The sequence below is a fragment of the Hyaena hyaena genome, unplaced genomic scaffold, assembly GCF_003009895.1.
Source record: "Hyaena hyaena isolate Hyena2069 unplaced genomic scaffold, ASM300989v1 scaffold_72, whole genome shotgun sequence".
In the NCBI taxonomy this organism is placed as follows: Eukaryota; Metazoa; Chordata; class Mammalia; order Carnivora; family Hyaenidae; genus Hyaena; species Hyaena hyaena.
The window spans coordinates 724,893-749,465 of record NW_024080703.1 but is presented as its reverse complement, the minus strand read 5'-3'; the positions used below and the strand labels follow the sequence as shown (position 1 = coordinate 749,465).

General features: G+C 36.5%; 1 protein-coding gene across 2 annotated transcripts in view; it reads right to left on the bottom strand.

Moving 5' to 3' along the window:
* Positions 1-24,573, bottom strand: part of ARHGAP21 (Rho GTPase activating protein 21) — a 136,818-nt gene that overhangs the window by 42,398 nt on the left and 69,847 nt on the right. For both annotated transcript variants that reach the window (XM_039233045.1, XM_039233046.1), the window contains exons 5-7: positions 8,440-8,532; positions 7,276-7,354; positions 4,716-4,770 (exon numbers count right to left, since the gene is read on the bottom strand). In XM_039233045.1, coding sequence (XP_039088976.1) covers positions 4,716-4,770; positions 7,276-7,354; positions 8,440-8,532 — 227 coding nt within the window. The remainder of the gene's footprint in view (positions 1-4,715; positions 4,771-7,275; positions 7,355-8,439; positions 8,533-24,573) is intronic.

The window sequence follows — 24,573 nt, the reverse complement described above, 5'->3', positions numbered from 1 at the left end:
AATCAGAATTGTAAACAGCATATTAAATAAAATTTAACAGTCTGAATCTTGATTATATGTATAGAATCTAATAGTAACTAATCCTAAAATAATCTTCCAGTTCAGTTTTAATAGAGTTGCATCAAAATCACTATTAGCATACCTATTACTATTATAATACTATTACTATTCCATATTTATTGTTTAATAAGTGGTTAAAAAACAAACAAACAAGAAAACCTTGCAGAATAACTAAGTTGGTAAGATTGAAATTCCTGCCTACCATTTCACCTTAACAGGCTGGCCTATGAATTTAATACTATTACCTATGATAAAATAAAAAATAATTATATGTCTGTCTGTATAATGAAATACATGCCAAACACAGCAAGGTGGGGTGTGGGAGAAGGGTGGTGTGGAAACTTTAGATCTTTCTAAATTATTAGTGACTTTTATAACAAGCATGTTCAGATTATAAATATTTAAAAGTGGATTTTAAAACAGAATAAAGTAAATGCAAACTTGCAAAAGAGCAAAGAACCTTCCAGAATTCCTACTCTTGCTTCCCTACTCCAGGCAGGACCACCTTGATGCACACTTGACAAATGGTTACCTCATTTTAAATACAATATTATACTGATTACGGAACATACTAAATAATTAATTTGGAAGTAATTCTGATAAATCTGAAGACAAACTTTGGTTAAACTACACTCTCTAATTTATATGGCGCTTTCACAGAGTAGCGGATAGAGCACTGAACTCAAAGTCCAGACATGAGTGAGAACAACAGCTCCGACACTAACCGTGTGACCCTCCGGAGCCACTTAACTCCTCATCTGCATCTGCTAGCAGTAAAGGGCTGTGGTTTAGGTTAAAGAACAGGTTTTGGTCTCAGACCTGCCTGGGCTCAAGTCCTAGCACCGCTGCTTTCTTCCCTGGCGGCTACAAAAGCTGTTTAACCTTGCTGTGTTTATTAACACACGACGGCACAAAGCAGGCTCACAGCGCCCTGGTCAAACACTAGACACACCCACAAATCTCCACAGCTATCAGGACTGATCACCGTGAAATTTAATTTTGAGTCCAGTAAGCCAGATGCTTAACAAAATCTCATGATGCATCCACTGACAAGAAGGGTCGGGTCTAGATCTCTGGTCATGAGCCCATTCGAGAAAGTGTTCTCTTCAGTCAGCACCCCTTTTTGGTGACTTGATGCTACTTCGTTCATGCATAGCCAACATTTGGGAGGGTAATGAAACAACCAATTAGGCTTTGTTTCTGTTTTTTTGTTTTGTTTTGTTTTTTTGTTTTTTTGAAAATGGAAGAGAGTTTTTTATGTTGTAATAATACCTTAAAAACATAAAGCTGTCTAAAATATCACAGCCTAAAATACCGTTATTAAATACATCAGCCGGTTAAACATCTGACTTTGGCTCAGGTCACGATCTCACCACTTGTGGGTTCGAGCCCCATGTCAGGCTCTGTGCTGACAGCTCAGAGCCTGAAGCCTGCTTCCGATTCTGGGTCTCCCTCTCTCTCTCTGCCCCTCCCTAAATCACACTTTATCTCTCTCTCAAAAATGAATAAACGGTAAAAAAAATTTTTAATATGTCAAAAATGACTAAAATGAATGTAATACTATTCATATTGCTAATCTAGAAAATAGGCGTTGGTTTAGAAAATAAGCGTGCTGAGTACAGGAGCACTATTATGGGCACTGGTAGTGAACACAATGAATTCTTCTTAATTTTATTTCATGTTTTCCAATATGACAGGACTAGTCATCTGTAATTATGAAATTTATTACTATATACCTATCCTTCCATGAGTAGAATTTTAAACTAAATTAAATTTTCTATGCCAAGATGAGCTGAGCCCCTCTAGAACAATTTGGTCCATCGATCACTTTAAGAAAAGAAAATTCCACGAATGCACAACCCTGCTGTCGCCCAGGCAAACACATACAAACTATGAGAAGCTTTCACTTGGGCAAGCAATTTCTACAACAGTTGTAAAAATGTTCATGTTTACTTTTTTAAAAAAATTTTTTTAATGTTTTTATTTATTTCTGAAAGAGAGAGAGAGAGAGACACAGTGTGAGCAGGAGAGGGTCAGAGAGAGAGGGAGACACAAAATCTAAAGCAGGCTCCAGGCTCTGAGCTGGCTGTCAGCACAGAGCCCGATGCAGGGCTTGAACCCATGAACCGTGAGATCATGACCTGAGCCGAAGTCGGATGTTTAACCGACTGAGCCACCCAGGCACCCCCCCCGGCTTTTTTTTTTTTTTACAATGAATATTCAACCCCCCAGGGACAAATATGTCTTTAAAAGCATATACTTTGGGTAACAGACTTAAGACCAAGATAAATACTTAAGACCCTTACAAACCATTTTAACTCTAGAATCTGTAAGAAGAATTTCTACATAGCTTTTTTTTAAATCCCGGATTCTCTTTGTGTTTTATAATAGCTTTAAAAAATGGCACTCATAGCTATCACAGCTAAAAACATTTATGCAGAGAAGAAGGTACCGCGTTCTACAGTCCTTTAGAGAACAACGCATAGTAGGCATTAATCATATACATGCCTTTGATTTTCTCATGAATTATAGTACATTCAAATGTGAGTGAAGGCTGAGTTTAAAAGTGAGGTTTCCTTTTATCATTCAGGGCATGTGCTTTTAATTTCGTAAGATTAAAATAATTCAAATACCATCTTTAAAAGTGAATTTTGTTACAACTTTACCAGAATGCTTTACAAATGAACTCTGAAGATCTGTGTGTTCTTGCCACTCAAGTGAACCAACTTTTCCCCGTGCATGCAATGATTTGTTTTAAATAGATATATCTTAAAGAAAATACAACATAACAGACGAAGTAACCTAATTTTTCACTGATCCTGAAATTAGAAAATGATTCCCTCCACGGCTGCCACTTCCACATTGCTCTCTTCAGCAAGCACACAGCAGGATGTGATGGTAATTCTGTGCTCGATTCCTGTCCTAGGAATTCAGCATGATGCCGGCCGTTCTAAGCAGCATCCACCCAGTGCCTTCCCCTTGGCAAGGAAAGAGTCCACTGAAGATGAGAACACAGCTCTGATTTGGAAATGCATTCTGTCTTTGAGCCATCACGTTGCCACTGAGGATTCGAGGGGAGGCCCCCTCTACATCGTGCCTCAGCTCCCAGTCCTTTGTGTAAGATGAACATCAGCCTCGAGTCCCTCACTTATTTCTAATCTGGTGCCCCCCCGGCTGCCTTCACGGGTTGTGTCTGCTGCTCTCTTACTCTGCTGAATTCTCAGGGTGGGTGCTCCACAGCTAGCTCTGTATGCCTAGGACAACCACCCTGGACGGCTGTACCTTCCTCGTTGAGGCATCTCAACACCAGAAGAATTACTTACTTAAGAAGGGTAATCTGTTATCCCTAAAAAGCCATTCCTAAACACAAGGTGGGTCTCCATGGATTTTAGTTGGTTATACTTTACATGTCAGTGGATAAATGGAATCATTAGGATCAGCTTTAATCACATTTCTGTAAAAAAAAAAAAACATTTAAGGGCACCTGGGTGGCTCGGTGGATTAAGGGTCCAACTCTTGATTTTGCCTTAGGTCATGACCTTATGGTGGTGAGGTTGAGTCTCGTGTCAGGCTCTGTGCTGAGTGCGGAGCCTGCTTCAGGTTTTCTCTCCCTCTCCCTCTGCCCCGCCCTTGCTCTCTCCCTCTCTCTCTTTTAAAGAAAAAAAATGTTTACAGAAGATTTTAAGACTTATGGTAAACTAAATTCAAACCAATGCCGCATAAATGAAAAACACGACTTTACCCTTTCCATTCCCATCACAAAGATTCCATGTTGTACTTTAATAATAATAAAAAAAAACTAATTATTTGCTAAAAGGAATTAAAAAAATACAAACTTCAGTGGCCACTGCCATTCCTTAGAGGGAGCAGTCAGCTTTCAGAGTGTTACTTCAAAGCTTTTCCTGATGCTGTTTTATTCTACTGAGCTACAAAGTCATTGGAGGATGTATTTTCTTGAATGAAATTTCTATATCTTTATAAATTTATATATCTTTTACTTCTTTTTACTTTCAGCAAAATCTAAGCTCTTTACTTTCAGCAAAATTTAAACTCTATAAAATAGTTAGGGATTTTATTCAATTTATTTTCTTTCTGAAAATGAGGGAAAATTTAGGCTAAATGCTGAAGACTTCAATATAGTATAATTTCCTCTTGAAGACCCTAACATTTTTCCCTCAAGGGGTAGGCTCCATTGCAAACTTTCCTTCTAATAGAATGAATTGAACTGTTCCAACACTGCTTGGTAGGTTAATTTACAGTCATACATCTTGAAAAATTAAGAAACCGCTTTCACAAAATCTCTTTTCTAACAAGAAAAAAAATTCTAATTCCTGGGGATATATACTGTGCCCCAAAGTTTGACTTCTGGTCAAAGGACTACCTAGGCTGCAACATCAGGGATTGGAATCTCCTTCCAGATGGCAATGACAAAAATTCACTATCGAAATGAATAAAACATTCTTATGTCACTTAACTGTAAATATTGACAATTTTTTGTTTGTTTATTTATTTTTTGGTAAAACGAACAGAATCTCAGACTCTGCTGAATTTCCCCAGAATTTTTTATTCAGTCTACCTTTAAAGTCCATCCTTAAAGGATTTTTATTAGTGCTCAAGACTGTTGAACAATTCAGATTTAAATAAATAAAACTTACCACTTGGAGAATGTCTTCATCTTTTGGCATAACACTAAGTTCTAATGTTGTATCGCTGAAATTGAATATATATAAAAATTATTTTAGGGGAGGAGCAAGTATATAAAAAAGACATAAAAAAATAGCTCAAAACTATTTGCTAAATTTGCTTATGAGTTTGATTTTGATTTTTATCTTTACTTTTCAAACCCAAATCATTAGAAAAAGAAGTCACTTTTATACATATAAGCTAATTATGAACAAAAGAGGGCATATGTTAGAGCTATTCATAACCAGGTAAATCTTCTTTATAACGAGTTTCTAATTTAGGAACATGAAGTATATTACTTATGTTAAATATTCCTGGAACAGAACTCTTCAGCATATATTTATTTATTATTTTAATTCAAGTCACAAAAAGAATTCTAATTTTTTACCACATATTTTCACTATCAAGTTAAAAATACATTCACATGAAAATAACCAAAGAAACCTCAAACTTAACATTTTAAGTAATATTAAACATCTTAATTGTGAAATATTCCCTCTTGGCCTCAGGAGTGAAGGAAATCAGAGTTCACCATCATAACTATCAAAACGACTCATTTTTAAAAACTCACATAGTGTCTCAACTATTTGCTTTCTTCTTTGACTTAACTTTAGAGCCTTTACAGAAACAACTCAAAGTCTCACTTTATTTTGGTACTATAACTATCCTGCTAATAATGACAGAGAAATTTCTCTAGGTTCAAAAAAGTACAAAGGGGTGTATACTGAGTCCTATGGTCTAGAATTACATTTAGGAAAGGCACGGATGGTGGGCTAGCCCCATCAAGTGATTTAGTATCTAACCTAACAATATCAGACAGATTTTTTCTTCTCTGAATACAATCAAGAGATTAAGAAACAATCAAACAACAAAAAAAAGAAAACAAAACCTAATACTTTACTGGTGTCACATTTTGTTCGATTTGAACCCTTATTATCAGGTTCATAAATGCTGAGCACAGTATAAACTGTAAGAACCACAGGTTCAAATAAATTTTATTGATAAAATATGTAGGTACTTGTATTTTAAGATTTAGAGCTGGTAGAAAATACATACTGATGTTTAGATAAATTCTTCTGCAAGGATACATTTTTACATTAATACACTGCAGAATCTCAATGGCTTTGTGCTGCATTATCCATTTGCTACCAACTGCAGACAAAAGGAACACAATTTTTTAAAAGAAAATAAGATAATGAAAAAACAGTTTTTCTCTATTTTTCAAATTGCTTTATTGGCTGAAAACTCAAGACTGTCATTCCAAAGTGTTATTATTCTGAGAGATGAATTGCACCAGTAACAAAAACAAAAACAAAAAAAAAACTTCATGTGGATTTTGAGGGACAAAGATTAAGTTATGGTTACTTAGAAAAATACTATTTTTAAAGAAGAGATGTTAACAAATACACAAAAAATTCTTAAACTACAAATTGATAAAACATAGTGGTGTACTTATGATGATCTAAATTATTTTAAGGGAATAAAAATTTGGGTGATCTCCCCACTGCCTCTAGACTGGGTTTAAATTTTTCGCCAGCCCCCTGTTCTCTCCAATACTTAAGATCAAATAGGGGTCACTGTCAAGAACACCTAGAATCCAACACTAGAGGCAAGATTTAAGACTTGCTTCCTCTAAGAAGTTCATTAAATATTAAAACAGTAAAAAGAATACTCAGAGAGCAATAAATCGCAATCACATTTTTTAAGCGTAAAAATGACAATGTATTAGGGCATTAGTGTAAATAACTTAGATTATATCATGACCTGCTTTAGACATGGTTAGAAGATTTTGATAAAAGTCTTCAGAAAATAGTGAACTTCAATTTAATTACAGTAGGGATGATCTGGACAATGGGACCCAGTCATGGTCAGTAGTATTTGACAGGAATTCAATATGGTAACCACTTTGGCTTTCAATGTATTTATTTATAATTAAGAAAATTCTTCTTTGTGTGTGGTAGACAGGAAGAGGATAGGGCTAAGTTATCTTTGAGATCTCACCGTCTCTCTATACATATTTATTTGCCTTTAGAATTCCAAATTCTATCATTCTGGTAGAACGTAGACAGCAGATAGATTCAAAGAGAATTTCTTGCTGTCTTTATTAAAACAAATGAATAAATTGTCACTAAGAATGTTATTCAATAAGTATATAAAGATATCTAAGAGGTTTTAAAATAAATTATATTGGCTTTTATCTACATTTTTATTATAAACAAATTATAAATGCAATTGTCGTTGCAAGTAAAAGTGGGGAACTTACATTAAATCCAGCATGTGTTCCTTTTAGATTCTAAAGGACTTTAATCATAAATCTGATAGACTCGCTAAAGCAAAGCCCCCAAGTTAAGCTACCATTAGGCAGTTCATCCTTGGCAATTCTCAAATGCGTCATCCACTTTGAGGGAAAGTCCTGCATCTGCACATCCCATTGTAGGATATAGACAATAATGTATTAAATCTACTTGCTCCACTGATTTATAAACACCCATCTTTGGCCAAAACTAATCATATATATTTCAAGAATCTTACCTGTTTTGAATTAAAGCAATTACTTGGGAATAGGTCTTTCCAATAACACTTTCTCCATTGACTTTTATAATTCGATCACCTGCCAAGGGGAATGAAAAAATACATGAAGAATTACTTAAAAAGTCATTTCTGAACACTTCTGAAATATTTGTTTAAAAAAAATTTTTTTTTAATGTTTATTCACTTTTAGGAGACAGAGAGTGAGCAAGAGAGGGGCAGAGAGAGAAGGAGACACAGAATCTGAAGCAGGTTCCAGGTTCTGAGCTGTCAGCACAGAGCACGACTCAGGGCTCGAACTCACTGACTGTGAGATCATGACCTGAGCCGAAGTTGGATGCTTAACTGAGAGCCACCCAGGTGCCCCAGCTTTTGAAATATTTAAGTAATGTACTTAGTTTTACTATATTCTTGCTCATTATCTTTTAAAGTATCTTTCACAAAAATGAATCTAAATTTTAAAACATATAGCTTCTGATGAAATAGAGCTAGGTCTTAAGAGCCCCAGTCAATGATTAGTTTAGAAACCCCAAAAGGTATAGGCACCAAGTGGCTCCAGCTATACTGTTTCTAACCCCTATCACTTGTTTTCCAAGTTGAGAACTACAGTTATTCCTGTGTTAACCCAGTCACCTCTGAGAGAGAAGCATTGTTCAGTGGGCTTAGACAGTTGTTTTTATTACCTTGGTGTCATCTACTTTCAGTCTGACTGATTTTCTCATAGTATCCTACCAACACATTTAGTTTTTTGATGAGTGCTATATTACGGAACTTGAATATGGGTATTCACATGTTTTGGCTTTCTGTATATTAACTTGTTCTTTGTTTTAATAAAGAAAAGGACAGGGGAGCATGGGTGGCTCAGTTCATGATCTAATGGTTCATGGGTTCGAGCCCCACATCAGGCTCTGTGCTGACAGCTAGTTCAGAGCCTGGAGCCTGTTTCAGATTCTGTGTCTCCCTCCCTCTCTGACCCTTCCCTGCTCACACTGTCTCTCTCTCTCTCTCAGAAATAAATAAAACATTTAAAAAAAAAATAGTAATAACCGATGTGAAGACATAGGAAGAACATACAGGAGGCAAAGAAAAATGTGGAAAATGAAATATGGAAGGAAGACAAAGTAAAAAAGAAATTACAAGGTATTATTTAAAGAAGAATATTAGCACCTGTGCATAATCCAGCTTCAAAAGCAGGTCCCCCTTCTTTAACCTGTTTAACAAATATGGTGTCCATAGGTTCCAGGCGGTTTCTTGGTTTTCCTGTGGGAAAGAAAAAGCCCAAGGCATGGTTTGTCTCACAATATTTTATTAAAATACTAATATAGAAAATGAATTTTAAGCAATGAAGCAAAGATTTTTAGTGAAGTGTGAAACACATATCCTGAATGTGGATGCTAAAATCATAATTTAGGAGTTTTCATTCATTCAAACATTTATTTTGCTTCTTCTAGAACACAACCTCCACCACCACAATAGTAATGGTTTCCACTTAGTGAGTAATTCTGTATGTAAACTACTATGCTAAGGACTATACATACCCTGAGAGCTAATTTCCATAGCACGTTAAGTGTTGCTACCACTACTGCATAAAAGAGGAAACTGAGGCGGGGATAGATTAAATCCTCCCAGGTCACACAGCTAGGTTACACAGGCAGTACTCACTCTACTGCTCTTTAACACTGCATTGTGCTAAGCATTAAGTTATAATGACGACTAAGACTCAGTCTTTTCCCTTCAGGGACTCTGGTGGGAAAGAGACATACAAGCAAAAATCACACTGTAGTATAAAAAACAATATTAAACAAATAAAACATACAATCAGGACAATGACAAACGCATGATCAACTCTGTAAGTCAATATTTCACAAACTGCTATCGATGGACGGATCACGTGCATCAACACTGAAGGTGCCTGCTAAAACTCAATGTTTCGGGGTCCAATCAGAAATCTGCTTTGTCAACAAGTTTTCCAGGTGATTCTTGTACACATTAACATTTGAGAATAACTTACAGTTTAAATAAACCAGAAGTCAAGGAAAGATTCCCAGATGAGAGGGCATTTAAGCTAAGTGATAAGCACCAAGACAAGGACTGTGGTGGGAGGTAAGGCGAAGAGGTAGCCAGTGGTTGTCAAAGTGTGGTCCCCAGACCAGCAGCATTGATATAACCTGGGAATGTGTTACAAATGCAAATCTGGACCTACTGAATCAGAAACTCTTCAGATGATTGTGCTGCACACTAATGCTTGGGAACCACTGAAGTGAAAGATACCGCGCTGACTCTTAAAGAAAATTAAGCATATATATACTATCTGTATATCCATACATATATATAGGGTAGTAATGGAGTAATATAGCAGTAATGGAGTACTATAGTAGTACATACTAAATTGCAATGCTAGGCAGAAGATGAGTGTCAAATATTAAGAGTTTACATTTCTTGCCATATAAAACTAAATTCCCATAATGGTGTATCATAAAGGTGACTCAAAAAATTCTTAATAAAGGAATATATATCAGCAGATCCCTTATTTAATTATTTGCTTTAAAAGAAGTCCTCTGAAGTAGTGAATGGCTAACTCAATCACTTATAATGCAACACAGTAGGGTGGAAATTGCTTGTTTTTAGAAGCCAGTAGATATGGATCTAAATCCTTGCTTTGCCACGTGATAGTCTAGTTGCAATTGAGTAAACATTTCTACTTAAACAGATTATTACTTTTTCTTCTATAATAGAGATAATTATTTTATATTTTTACATTCTTGAAGAGTTTCCACAAAGACTAAATGAGATAATGTGTGAAAATATTCAGTATAGCACATAACTGGAGTAACTCCTCGGTGATTGTACATTTCCACTCTTCATAGCACTTAAATGAAAACTAGTGCTGTATTTTTACGCCTTTAAGAATTAAAAACTTGATTGGCACCTGGGTGGCTCAGTCAGTTAAGCGTCCAACTGGGGCTCAGGTCATGATCTCATGATTCATGGGTTCAGGACCCACACTGGGCTCTGTGCTGACAGCCAGCTCAGAGCCTGGAGCCTGTTTCAGATTCTGTGTCTCCCTCTCTCTCTGACCCGCCCCTGCTCACACTGTCTCTCTCTCTCTCAGAAATAAATAAAACGTTAAAAAAATTTTTAAGAAAGAATTAAAAACTTCAAAGGTAATAAAATCACATTTGCAGAGTATCTATTATCCAATTTAAAAAATTATAAATATACAGTATATCATATATCTTCCCCAAGAAACTTTATACAGCCTTCTATGTTCAGATGACATGAAAATATTATGAATCCTTTTGTCATTTCTGATGACTGCTTTCTTCATGAGGCTTTGGAGGAAAAAAAGAACCAATATTAGTTCAATCCCTACAATAAAGAAGAATGTCCTAATTCTTAAGAGATGTTTCCTAAAGTAGTTAGGGACTAACTGTTACGATTATATGGTTATATTTCTATAATTATATCGGCAACTTAGTTTTCAAATGGGCTGGGAGAAAAAAATAATCCAAGATACCCACACCCTCAGACACACAAGTGGACAGGCAGATAAAGCAAATATAGCAACATGTTAATTGTTGAAACAAGATGGACAAGGTTTAGGCTGTATGTTCAAAGTTTTAATAAAAAGCCAGGAGAAACTTCCTGTATGTGCCAGGCTTTATTTTTCTTCACAGAACTTATCACTCACTACTTAATATTACATTTTTTTATTTGCTTGCCTTTTGGTTATTTGTCCTTCCCACTAAAATGAAGAGTAGGGATTTTTGTCATGTTCTCTGATCCCCACAGTACCTAAAACAATGCCTAGCACAGAACAGGCATTCAATAAATAGTTTTCAATGAATGAATAAATGTATTATTTAGTTTGATTGTCATAACAAGCTTGTGAGATGGGCATTATGATCTTAATATTGCCATTCTACCTAGGAGGAAACAGACTAAATAACTTACAAAGAAGCCAAGTAGGGGTTTAAACCCAGGTCTGAATCCAAACATGGTGTTCCCTGTTGTTTCAAAAGTAACTGAATTATGGGGCGCCTGGGTGGCTCAATTGGCTAAGCATCCGACTTCAGCTCAGCTCATGATCTCACGGTCTGTGAGTTCAAGCCCTGCGTCGGGCTATGTTCTGACAGCTAGCTCAGAGCCTGGAGCCTGCTTTGGATTCTGTGTCTCCCTCTGTCTCCGACCCTCCCATGCTCACACTGTCTCTCTCAAAAATAAATAAAACATTAAAAAAAAAAAGTAATTGAATTATTTATTTATTTGTCAAGCCTTAGTGAATACAAGTAGATAGTCAACTTATAATGACTTCGAATAGAAAAAAAAAGTTTCTTTTCAATATCAGTCACTTAAAATGCAATTACTTAATTTCAATCAAGTTGGTGATTAGTCTAGGTCTCTCTGTAGCTGACTCAACATTAACAAGAGTTGGCATCGAAAAGAAACTATCTATTTTTTCTTAGGTAGAGATTAGAGGGTTTTAATAAGTTTTATTGAGTCAAATCATTGCTTTCATGGAAAGATTTATATAATAAAAGAGAAGAAACAATTTTCTTATTAATGTCTTCTGGTCCACTCTGTCCAAAAGGTGACTATAACATACTTATTTATGTTTAAAAATACAAAATGTAAATGACATTAATAAAGTCTATACAAAAATTAAAAGTGAGATGGGTAGCAATGAGGTAAATCCTGAAAATTCTGATAGAAAATGTCACCTATCTAGAATAAATGTAGTCCAAAATATTTTTTTAATTTTTATAAAACAAATACTAATTTTGTAGTGATTGTCATTATAGAATTAGAGACACTCTGCCATCGACAAATCTTTCAATACACTGTGCCTGAAAACGTGAAAGTGGAGAAGATTAAAATAGGGGCCAACATTACAGCAAAAACAATTACATCTGCTGAGAATTACACTTTTGATTCTTGTTGTCGCTTTCCTTTCTGAATTTTCTCTAAAATCTGACTTGCTCTTACTACCTAGATATTATCCAGTTCCTTCTGGACAACACAAAATTGATATCCCTTAACTACAGGCAGATTTCACTAAAAAATATACTTCTTTTCAAACTCCATGTTCCTTGACTCTAAGTCTTCAATTAAACATTTGGCTCATTAATTTTAAGAGTGTCTTCTTTTTATCAGTCAGAGAGAAAAAGACAAATACCATACGGTCCCATTTCTATGGGGAATCTGAAAAACAAAACAAACAAAAAACCAAAACAGACTCAAATTCAGAGAACAAACTGGTGGTTGCCAAAAGGGAGAGAGATCGGGGCATAGGTGAAATGGGTGAAGAGGATTAAGAGGTAGAAACTTCCAGTTATAAAATACACAGTAAGTCATGGGGATGAAAAGTACAGCATAGATAATATGGTCAATAATATTGTAATAACGTTGCGTGGTAATAGATGGAACCAACATTGTGGCAAGCATTTCATAATGTATATAAATGTCAAATCACTATATTGTACACCTGAAACTAATATGATATTCTGGTCAGCTCTACTTCAATTAAAAATTTTAAAAAATTTTTTAAAAGAAAAAATAATTTGAGGCGCCTGGGTGGCTCAGTCGGTTAAGTGTCCGACTTCGGCTCAGGTCATGATCTCACAGTTCGTGGGTTCGAGTCCTGCGTTGGACTCTGTGCTGACAGCTAGCTCAGAGCTTGGAGGCTGTCTTCGGATTCTGTATCTCCCTCTCTCTCTCTGACCCTGCCCTGCTCACTCTGTCTCTCTCTGTCTCTCAAAAAATAAATGAGGGGCACCTAAGTGGCTCAGTTGGTTAAGTGCCCGACTTCGGCTCAGGTCATGATCTCACAGTTTGTGGGTTCGAGCCCCACTTCGGGCTCTGTGCTGACAGCTCAGAGCCTGGATCCTGTTTCAGATTCTGTGCCTCCCTCTCTCTCTGACCCTCCCCTGCTCACGCTGTCTCTCTCTCTCTCTCTCTCAGAAATAAATAAAACATTAAAAAAATTAAAAAAACATTTTAATATTTTTTAAAAAGAAAAAGAAAAGAAAAAATAATTTTAAAAAGCATCTTCTCTTTAATATATTCTACTGGAAATAAAAAATATCAAATTTAAAATGCTTGTTTATTCAGTCTTTTGTGTCCCTGTTTTTTGTTTTTCGTTTTTTTGTTTTGTTTTTTAAGTATGCTCCCTGGCCAACGTGAAGCTTGTACTTACAACCCTAGATCAAGAGTCACGTGCTCTATTGACTGAGCCAGCCAGGCCATTTGTGCCTTTAGTTTTTTAAGTCAATTTCCAGATATGCAAATCTAAAAGTCTGATCCTGAATTCTGGTAATTTGTGAGGAAAAATGATTTCTTACTTCTCTGTATTATCATCTAGCAGGGCCAGAGAGCTTCCCTGGCAATTCTTAGCGAAAAGCCTCTTTTAATTCTACATCTGTGTTTTATACTTCCTCTGTTTTTGTTTTTGCTTTTGTTTTTGAGAACACCTACAACATGCTTCAAAGAACTGTTAAATACCTTAAAAAATTTTTTTAATCTTTATTTTTGAGAGACAGATTGCGAGCAGTGGAGGGGCAGAGGAAGAGGGAGACACAGAATCTGAAACAGACTCCAGGCTCTAAGATGTCAGCACAGAGCCCGATGTGGGGCTCGAACTCATGAACTGCAAGTTCATGACCTGGGCCAAAGTTGGAGCTCAACCAACTGAGCCACCAGGTGCCCCATGTTAAATACGTTATTCAAGTGTCATTTCCTTGACCTTTTCAAAAGAAAAAGAAAATATGTCTTTTTTAGCACACACACACACAATTATTTCTTTCTGTATTTGGGAAAAGGAAGTAAAAAGACAAGAATCTGAATAATCTAAACAGTTAAATGAAATTTAGTACACAGTAAAGACTTACACCAAAAAAACGTAAACACGTATATGGATTTACTTGAATATTAGACTTTGAAATAAAAAAAAGCACATATTTTTACATCATAGTAAATACAATCAGTTGGGAGAAAAATAATGAGTAAAAATAAACAAATAAGTAATGTGTAGGTGGTGGTTGCCACCCAAACACTGGATGAATATCCAGGTAGATGTGATTTTTATTCTCCATAGCCTGTATAATGTAGAAATTAACAGCTTGGGCCTTTTAGGTATATTATATTATATATTATATATTTTTTATTATATTAAATCCTAGCTCTGCCATTTATTTTCCAGGAGTGGGAGGGTGGATCAAATTTTGCAGAAGTTAGTTGTCTCTCAGAAATTCAATTTAATTGGGCATCCTGTATTTTATCTGGCAATTTTACCTCCATGTGATTTGAGACAAATGATTTATTTGTGATCCAGTTAACTCATCTGAACAACGAGGATGATGGTAACATATTCCCACCTGGCAAGGCTGTTGTGAGGATTAAAAGAGATAATCCATTAAAATGCTTATATAATGTCTAATACAAGTAGATACTTAATGAATGTTATTACTCTGCTAGTCTGATAATAAACCTCTAGAAGGTTTACATACAGATCAGGGATAAAAGAGGCCAGAGTGCCTGTCACTCTGAAAGTGCTTAATTAAATCCCAGTTGAAAGAGTATCTCTACAAATGTAACTGTCAGATTATGGGGAAGTTGAATATAAACCAAAGACTACAGAACGCTAAAGAAAAGAAGGTAGAAAAAATAAGAAATTGTACTAAAAAGTCTCCAGTAACTCTGACATGAACTACACACCTGTTTTCAAAAAAAACTGGTGTCGAAAACCAGTGTTGCTAAATCTCTAGGCCAGTGGACTTTGTCAGTTAAGAACGATCTAAGTTAGGGGCACCTGGGTAGCTCAGTCAGTTAGTGTCTGACTCTGGATTTTGGCTCGGGTCATGATCTCATGGTTCATGGGATTGAGCCCTACATCGGGCTCTGTGCTGACAGTGCATAGCCTGCTTGGGATTCTCTCCCTCCCTCCCTCTCTGTCCCATCCCCACTTGTGTTCTCTCTCTCTCAAAAATAAATAAACATTAAAAAAGAAAGCTCGTTTAAGTCTGTAATAACTTTCTTTTTTAAAGAATGCTAGAGCCAAAATCACTTGCAACGTTTAAATTATTTCAAAATCTAAACTTAGAATAAAAGCAAACAGATTAAAGCAAATAGATTTGAAGAAGTGACAGTTTTGAAGTATGCCACTTAAAAAAGGACCCTGTAATGAATATCTACAGAGAAATAGGTAGAAGTCAGGGAATCCTATAGTTCTGGGAACAAGAGAAAAGTATTTATTAACAGAGTGAAAGAAACATATGCTTTATACAAAGAAATACCATCCATGTTTTAAACAAAAGCAAAGCAACAGAAAATAATGACTACCACTGAGATTAAGCTTTAAACATTTTTCTGTTTCTCTGAGTTCTCAAAGTTGCTACTGAACAATTTTTTAAAAATGGAACCAATCTTCTCATTTATAATGAGAGTTACTTTTTAAGGCATTCTTTTAATTAATTTTTTTGTTGTAAAAAATATATATACAAGAAAAAGCCATTGAAATTAAACTGTGCTTCATACTGAAGTTATACAAGTCTTGGCAAAAGTATATGTTCCCTCAAACGTGGAGAGATACATCACATAATGGAACATTAAAGCTCCAGGCATTAATTATTTAAAGAAAATCAATTAAATAGCTTATTGAAATTGATATTTAGTTTTTGGACCAAAAATAAGTAAAACCACAATGTATACTGAAATAGATACCACAGTTAAATCTAAATAATGAAAAATGCACTCAGCTTCTTTTGTAGGGGGAGTAGATTGCGACTGGAAAAAAAAAAGGTAGGGGGACGAATTTATTGAGCAATAGTTAGGAATTATGAATCTATTTTAAGGCAGAAAACAAACGGGGAGAAATAAACACCAAATTCAGGCTAGTGATTACCACTGAGGAAAGAGAATAGGGAAGAAGTAATATGAAACACTTTAACCATATTTGTAATCATTTATGTCTTGGTGGAGGGATTAGGGAAGAGGGGAGTTGGGACTGCGGGGGGCAGAAGACGCAAGATATTAACACAACAAATACAGGTGGCAAGCATTTGGAAGCCACATTTCCACCCTATATTTTCCATTTGCCTGAAATATTTCATAACCATTTTTCAGTTGCTGATAACAGGCTTCTAATTGTTATTTTGGGGGTTTGGTTTGCTGATGGCATACAAGATTACCCTAAGAGCCTAACAGAGAGACACGTTGTCTAGCAAGCAAAAATCCATATATATCATTATGAAGCAGCATCCAATTTAAGAAGACATATGGCGGGTTATTGGGTACTTCATTTCCTTTGGTTATGGCAGAAGCACTAATTAAAAAATAAATATGTGCTATTTTATTAAATCTAGGTATTCCCAAATTTCTACTAGAGATGCTCTCATTTCCAGAGTGATGGCTAGTACTTTAAAACTATATCTCCCAAGCCTCCAATCTGCAGCTCCAACAATTATGAGTTTCAAATCCAAAATTCCAATAGCCTCTGGACACTGTAGAATATTGCCTTCTGGGGCTCGGTCAAATTATATCTATTATAAGCAAATATGTATTCTCTCCTCAACCCGATCTTCAAGTAATATCAGGTGAAACAAAATGAATTAAGAAAATCTGTTAAATATTAAAAAGCAGATCATCTTCTAACTTAATCATGATAAACTTTCTTTCAACCCATCTGATTATTTTTCTTTACTTTTTATTGTGGAAAATGTCCAGCGTACACAAAAGTAGACGAAACAGTAGAATAAACCTCCATGAACATGACTTCAATAACTGCAAAAACCCTGCCAATCTTGTTTCATTCCTGCTTACTTTTTTCCCCCTAAAGTATTTTAAAGCAAATCCCAGATATCATGCGAATTCATCCAAAAATACTTTACATACGTCACTAACAAATAGAAACTTCACTTTTTCTTATGGAAAGATAACAAAAGTCCCCACAAAGTATGTAATACTCTCCACAGTGCAGATAATATAAACAGACAACACAACCTTGCCTTCTACTTTCATCGTCCTGAATGCTTACTGAACATTAATGAAAAGCCATATGTCATGACAGAAATGACAGCACCAAAAGCTATGAAATAAATTTAGAAAGATTTCACATGTAAAATCACCACAGAACTCTAAGTTCCCAGTCAAGTTAACAGTTCCCAATGGATGCTCTGCCTATGTATTCCAATTCAGCGAGAAAACATACACTATGAGAAAAACTCCAGCACGTAGAACAGTGCCTGGCATACAACAGATGATCAATAAATATTCACTGCTGACTTATTCAAATTACAGCTCTAGAAGATGTCAATAGTAAAACTGCCCAAAACCAAGTCAGAGATTTGTTTCAGAAATAAAGCTATCATACTGCAAGAGACCTGCAGAATCTCCCACAAATAGAAGGAAAATGCTGCCACTTAGTAGCAGTTTGAGTAAAATACCACTAGGTGTCAGACATGAATCAAAATTTTCTGGCATGATCATCTTAAAGTAGACAAGACTCTGGAAGAGTGTTATTCATTCAACAAATATTTACTGAGCTCATAAATGTGCCAGGTGCTGATTATCCTGCAATGAACAAAACAGTCCTGGGATCTGCCTGCTGGAGTGTCTGAAGTTTATGAAGCATCATCATTTCTCCCCTCTCTGAAGTTTCAGGAATTTCACAAAGTAGGTCTCGCGTGTAGATTCACAGCCCTGTCATTCCTGTTGTGCTGGATTTTAACTTCTCTGCAAACTCAGAAAAACGTGTTACAGTGTTCTAACCACAAGCAACTATCTTTCCATCTGTGTTTCTTTCCGTTTTTACCATCGCTGGAAACTTGCTCCTTACATTTTTATCATGACCTTCCATTTTAAAGGAAGACTATCAGGCACCCTCCAGAAATCACTCTCTTTCTTGCTAAGAATACTCATGGATCAATATCAAAACCCACCAGCAACCTCAACTTCCTTTTCCCCTTGACCTTTCAAAGCATTCAACTTGCCAATCTCCAACTATGGAGAATTCCGTCCAGATGCCCACTCTGCTCCTATTCTTGGCCTGCTTTTAGTATAACTTATAACCCACTGACTTCTAGTTTCCAAGTTCAGCTAAGTTCTTGATACTGCTCACTAAAGTCTCTTCTGTTTTGATTCCCATTCTTTCAAGGTTGCATTTCAAACCTCCAAAAACCTTCTTAAACTCGCTATTCCATCTTGATTTCCTCACACTATATGGATAACTTTTTCTCTTAGAGCACCAGACCCCAATGGCTGTATTCTCATTTTTTAATCTTTGCCCACATCCTTACTTCCTTCTGTTCTAGCTCAAGTAAGGACTTAGTTACCGGCCTTCTTTAGGACCCTGTTCCCCTCTTGGTCTCCTCTCATGTGTAAAACTTCAATCTCTGTTCTTCTCTCCACTGGACAGAAATACATGTTCTCAGAGACCTATAAACGCTTCCCAAAAATAAAACAACAACAAATCTCCCTATCTTTCCACATAACTATTGTCTCTTACTCTACTTCCCTTCCTTTTCATACTTCTTAAAGAATAGTCTATACTATCCTCATTTCTTTACTTCCAATTCAGGGTTTCTCAGACACTGACAAGTATGCCCCTGGGGGCAAAATCTCACACCCACCTACCTGACTCCTCTGCTCACTGAGGTTCACTGCCGTAATTCAGTTCCAACCCACTGATACTTCCATATCTGGACTGCTCACTGTACTGAAACTAGTCTCATAACTTAGCAATTTGTTACTTGTCAGACTGGGTCCAACAGTATCTTTTTCATTACCATCCTAATGAATTCTCTATGACAAAGGGCAAATTAACCACTCCCCCCTTAAAATAATCACCTCTTAATTAGCAGCTCATCGACTACTGGTTGTCCTCATAGCTTCTAAAACTTATTCTCAGAGTTCATTTTCAGATTCTTCCTTCTCTCACCTGGATGTTGCGTTCCCTAGGGTCCTGTCTTTTATTCTCTTTTCAAGCTCTCTGTGCATGGTTTCATTTATCCCTAGGACTTAATTATAGCATACATAATAATGACTTTCAAATCTATTTTCAATCCCCACCTCTACAGGCCCCACACCCAAATTTCCAACTAGGGACTGAACGTTCTACAGGCATCAGAAATGCAACTTATCCCAAACTAAACCCATCTCCCCAGAGGAAGCAAGTGGATACGTTTCCCCTCTAGAAACCCACAGTTAATGCCCCCTCCCCATCTATCTACTCACTCATGCCAGCAAAGCTAAGCATAATCCTCCACAAATCATTCTTAGTTGGTGACATAAAATCCATCCCCAAGTCCTACCACCAAATCTGGGCAAATATAACTTCCAGATAGCTCTGATATCTGTTCCAGAACACTGTTTTTCCCTCCTCCTGTCAAGTCTTATTCATCTGTCACATCGCAAAGGACATCCCACCTGAGACCCACTTCCCCTGATTCCTCCTGTGGCATGGTGCTGTCACAACTGTACACACCTCCGTGGTTGCACTGATATATAATTTTTGACACCTTCAACGTCCACCAGAGCAGGAGCTTCTGGAAGCCAGGGCCCACATCTTAAATACACACTTGTTGCATCTATACATGCCAGGAACTGTTCTAGGTTTTAAGCCACGATAATAAAAGAGGGTCCCTGCTCTACATTCCAATTGAGGCAGAAAATATTCCACAAGAAATAGGTAGTATGAGAGGCGGTGACAGTGCTGGGGAGAATAAGAAGAGTGGGAAGGAGGAGGAAATGAAAGGCAGGGCTATAATACTATTTTCATGAAATGGTCAGGCACGTCCTCTCTAGCAGGTGACATTTGAACAACTATCTGAAGAAAGCCAGGTGAGAGGCCACGCTGCTCCCTTCCCAGCAATTAGATTAGTGACTTGTTCACGGCAGTGACTCAACAGATGTTTGCTAAGTGAATGAAGAGGCAACAGGAAACATATTTCTATATACCATGCATTTAGCATTCGTATGCAAATAGTTCTATTCTGAAAATTATCTGTTAAACTTTGAAAGCAAGGACCATAACTATTACCATTAACTTATTAGCTGTATCTATGAATCACATACTTTGAATGCTGACTAGCTGGAGAGCAATCGGGGAAAAAAAAAGGAGGGGGGGAACTATCCAGCCAGATGGTGCCTATGATCAAGGTCTTAAGTCAGGCAGCAGCTGGGAAAAGACAGCTCAAAATCACCTAATTACAGGGTCACCTCTGAAACATTTTCTAGGAGAAATTATTCCAGGGGACAGCCTAGAACATTAATACTCCAATCACATACTTTCCTTGACTTTTTCACCTTTAGAGCCCTATCCCCAGTTAGCTTTCTGAGACCCTGGATTTCATATTTCTTAAAGGTTTTAGAACGCTTCCAGAGACTTTTTAAATTGCATTTATTTTCTTGACCGCCAAAGTAACTTCATGCCTTTCAAAGGCTTAAAACTTACTCCAAAAAAATTGGATTTCTGACAGTGCCTACTTTAATCCAATCAAATTCCTTTCACTTTAGATTATTGTGAAAACGGTTTCCTGGAACTTTGAAAACGAAGTTAGAGATATTTTTTTTTTAACTCACATCTAACTTGACCACTTTAGCAGTGTATTTTACAAAGAGGTTGCCCAGATTCCTACCGAACTCCAGGATCACCATGTTTTTGTTACTACTGTCCCAGCTTACATGCTTAACAGCTATGTGAAATAAGATCTTTAAATTAAAAAAAAAAAAAGTCTGACATTTTGTGTTAAAAGGGAGAAAGGTGAAAGATAGGAAGGAAGGCAGGAGACAATAATTTTCTTTCTCGACAGTTGGAGGTACAGACATGAACATGCTGAGTTTTGCAGCTTTGGGGAGAGTCATTTTGGAACAGTGCCAGGTCAAGGGGGTGGCATATCTCTTTATTCAAAGTCTTTACTCGACGAACATCTGAGCTCCTACCAGGTACTTACTAGGCAATGAAAATCCAACAATAAAAGACAGTTTCCTTCTTTAAATAATCTTTGTGCTTAAAGTAATGCATAAAAACACTATCTTCATAAATACAATGAAAAGTGTGGGTATGTAGGAAAATTTCACTTTGCAAATGCCGCTGACTCATTTTTGATAAGAGATACCATCTCTTATTTCTGCATTTTCCCATACTGGATCCATGCTGCAGCCATCACCCCCCAGAATCAGGTACAGGAGGAGACAGGAGGTCTGTTTACCACAGAGCAGGAACAATCACTCAGCTTAGCTGTCTCCAAAACAGGACTAGGGATTTTCCAGAAGAGAATTAGGGAAACTAACTGTGAAGCATCAAACGATCTGTTTATTCCATCTTGTATAAAATGGGCTTCCAGAACATTTGAAAATAGCTATCACTTTCTCGCCCTCAGTGTCTCTTTTGCAAGCCAGAGTTTCAAGTTCTTTCAATCTTTTCAAAAAATACATATCATAATTTTCAAATGTATATATTTCCTTGCCATCACAGTCCTTGATTTCTGGGGCTCTCCAGTGTTTTGACCGTGTCCTATTTAACCGGAAGAAGACCTAGGAGCCCTTGTTTCCCAACTTTTCCCACTTATCAAACGAAGAGGAATAAAATGAATATACTGAAGGTAACTTGTTAACAGCAACATGTAGAATCGCTTATCTTTATGTGTGTATGTGTGTATGTATATGCAAATGCTTATATATTTTTATAGTAGGAAACACTGCCCATAACAGCAAACTACAAATAACATGATAATTTGATTTTGTCTACTTGTCTACTTGTGTAGGATAGGATATAAAGATATTTTAATATGACAAATACATAGGCAGCAAATCTTCCAATGAAGTATTAATACTAGCAAATTGAGCTACTACTACAAGGGAATGTATAATTTATATTTGAACGATAGTGCATATACATGTAAGTCTAGCTGCTAGACAATTCTATCTCCAAATACTATTAATACCAACAATATATGTCCAGGCTACTGAACATGAGTCCCTTCCATTTTAAAGGTTTCCTCACCCAGCAAGCAGAAGAAAAGCCCAAGTCCTAGACAGTTAACGAATGTATTAGGAGATTGGCCCACATTTAAGAATAATGTTAACTGGAAATTATGCTCCCACCAACCCAAAAGCTACCTGGGTGCTTAGCCAAGGAAGAGGGGAAAGAGAAGGAAACATTCAATCTCTAAGAAGTAGTTATAGACCAAATTTCACATAGATTTGTAGGCTAAAAATATAATAGCCTGGTTATGTATAAATGCAAACACCAACCTACTTGAAAACAACTTTTTCCTCCTAGGGCTCAAAAAATCTCCAGTAATGACTTTTGAAGATCAACAAACACAAAACAGCCCAATATACAAAACAAAAAACCCAACCTACTCTGAGCTAGAACCTGAAAAAAAAAAAAAAAGAAAAGAAAAGAGAAACAGAGGGGCGCCTGGGTGGCTCAGTCAGTTAAGCGTCCAACTGGCTAAGGTCATGATCTCACTGCTCGTGGGTTCGAGCCCCGGGCACTGTGCTGACAGCTCAGAGCCTGGAGCTCACTTCAGATTCTCTGTCTCCCTCTCTTTCTGCGCCTCCCCCTCCTCATGCTCTGCCACTTTTCTCTCTCAAAAAAAATGAATAAACATTTAAAAAAAAAAAAAAAGAAAAGAGAAACAGACTCACAAAGACTCCTGATAGTGGAATTTCCAGAACCACATCATAAAATTTTGCCTACCATGTTTGAAGAAACTATATTTAAAAAAAAAAAAAAAAAGGACCTAAAAATGATAAAGAGAAAACAATAAGAATCAATTATGTACAGTTTGGTTACGTTACCCTAAAGAACTTCTAACAACCAAAATTTAAAACTCAAAATTATTAGGTATATACTGGAAGAAATTATCTAAAATGCAGCTGAGGAAGACCAAAAACAAAGAGGAAAAAATAGAGAATTTAGGAGCCATGGGGGACAGAATAAAAAGATCTAACATAGGTTTAATCGTAGATTTAAGAAAGCATTGAATAACTGAAGAAAGCATTGAAATACAGATAATATGTGAGGAAATTGAAGAGAAGAATTCAAGAGAGACTTGAAATACAGATAATATGTGAGGAAACGCTGACTGAAAATGTTCTAGAACTGATGACAGACACCCAATGACAGACACAAGAAGCTTGATGAACTGGAAACAAGGAAAATAAAAATAAATTTTCACTGAGACACATGACTGCAAAATAACCAAACACCAAAGATATGCAAAAAAATCTTAACAGTAGATATTAAAACAAAAAGGATGCCTTCAAAAAAACCAATAAACCAAAATATGAATTCTTACTAGCAAGAATATAAGCCAAAAGAGAGTAGGATATGATCTTCAATATGTTGGAAGAAAACAACAACTTAAAATTCTGTAGCAACAATCCCTTTAAAAAATGAGAGCCAAGCAAAGACCTTTCAGGGAAAAAACCCAAACAAACCAACCAAAATCCCAAGTGAACTGTGACACTACATAAAAGTACCCTGCAGATAGGAGGGAAATAAATGAGTAGAGATAACATGCCCTAAAGTCCTTACATTGTTTCAGAAGAGAATAAAATATTAATTAGCATTAGACTGTGATAAACTTGAATATTAAAATTTTTAGGATAACCACTAAAAGAATCACAATATATTATTTAATCTTAAAGAGAGAAAAGAAATATAAGAAATTCAAAATTAAAACAGAAACTTTAAAATAAAGTAGGCAAGGAGCACCTGAGTGGCTCAGTAAGTTAAGCATCTGACTTCGGTTCAGGTCACGATCTCATGGTTCATGGGTTCGAACCCCATATTGGGCTGTGCTGACAGTTCAGAGCCTGGAGTCTGCTTCGGATTCTGCGTCTCCCTCTCTCTGCCCCTCCCTGCTCGTGCACTGTCTCTCCTGCTCTCAAAAATAAATTAAACATTTAAAAAACTTTTACTAAAGCATGTGATTAAACAATAAGTGTATTATGAGTTATATTAAATGTAAACAGACAAAAATTTCCAAATCTGACGATGGTGAACTGCTTTATTTCAGAATCAACTCTTCTTCCACCTGTGAGCCACAACCAGAAAGGTTACAAACCCAACAAGTAACATTTGTATGAAGGCAGAGACAGGCTCCAAGGCAAGAGTGCTCAGAGGGAGAAGATTCCAGAGAGAAGGAAGTCCAGCAAGGCGGGCTCAATGTTTTACACCACTTTTCACCTTGAGCTACTTTCTGCCTCCAAAGCCACGGCAGTTCTCAAAGGGCCACTGGAACAAAACTGGGCATTCGAGGCCAGCCAAGGAAGAGAGCCTGGAATACACCACAT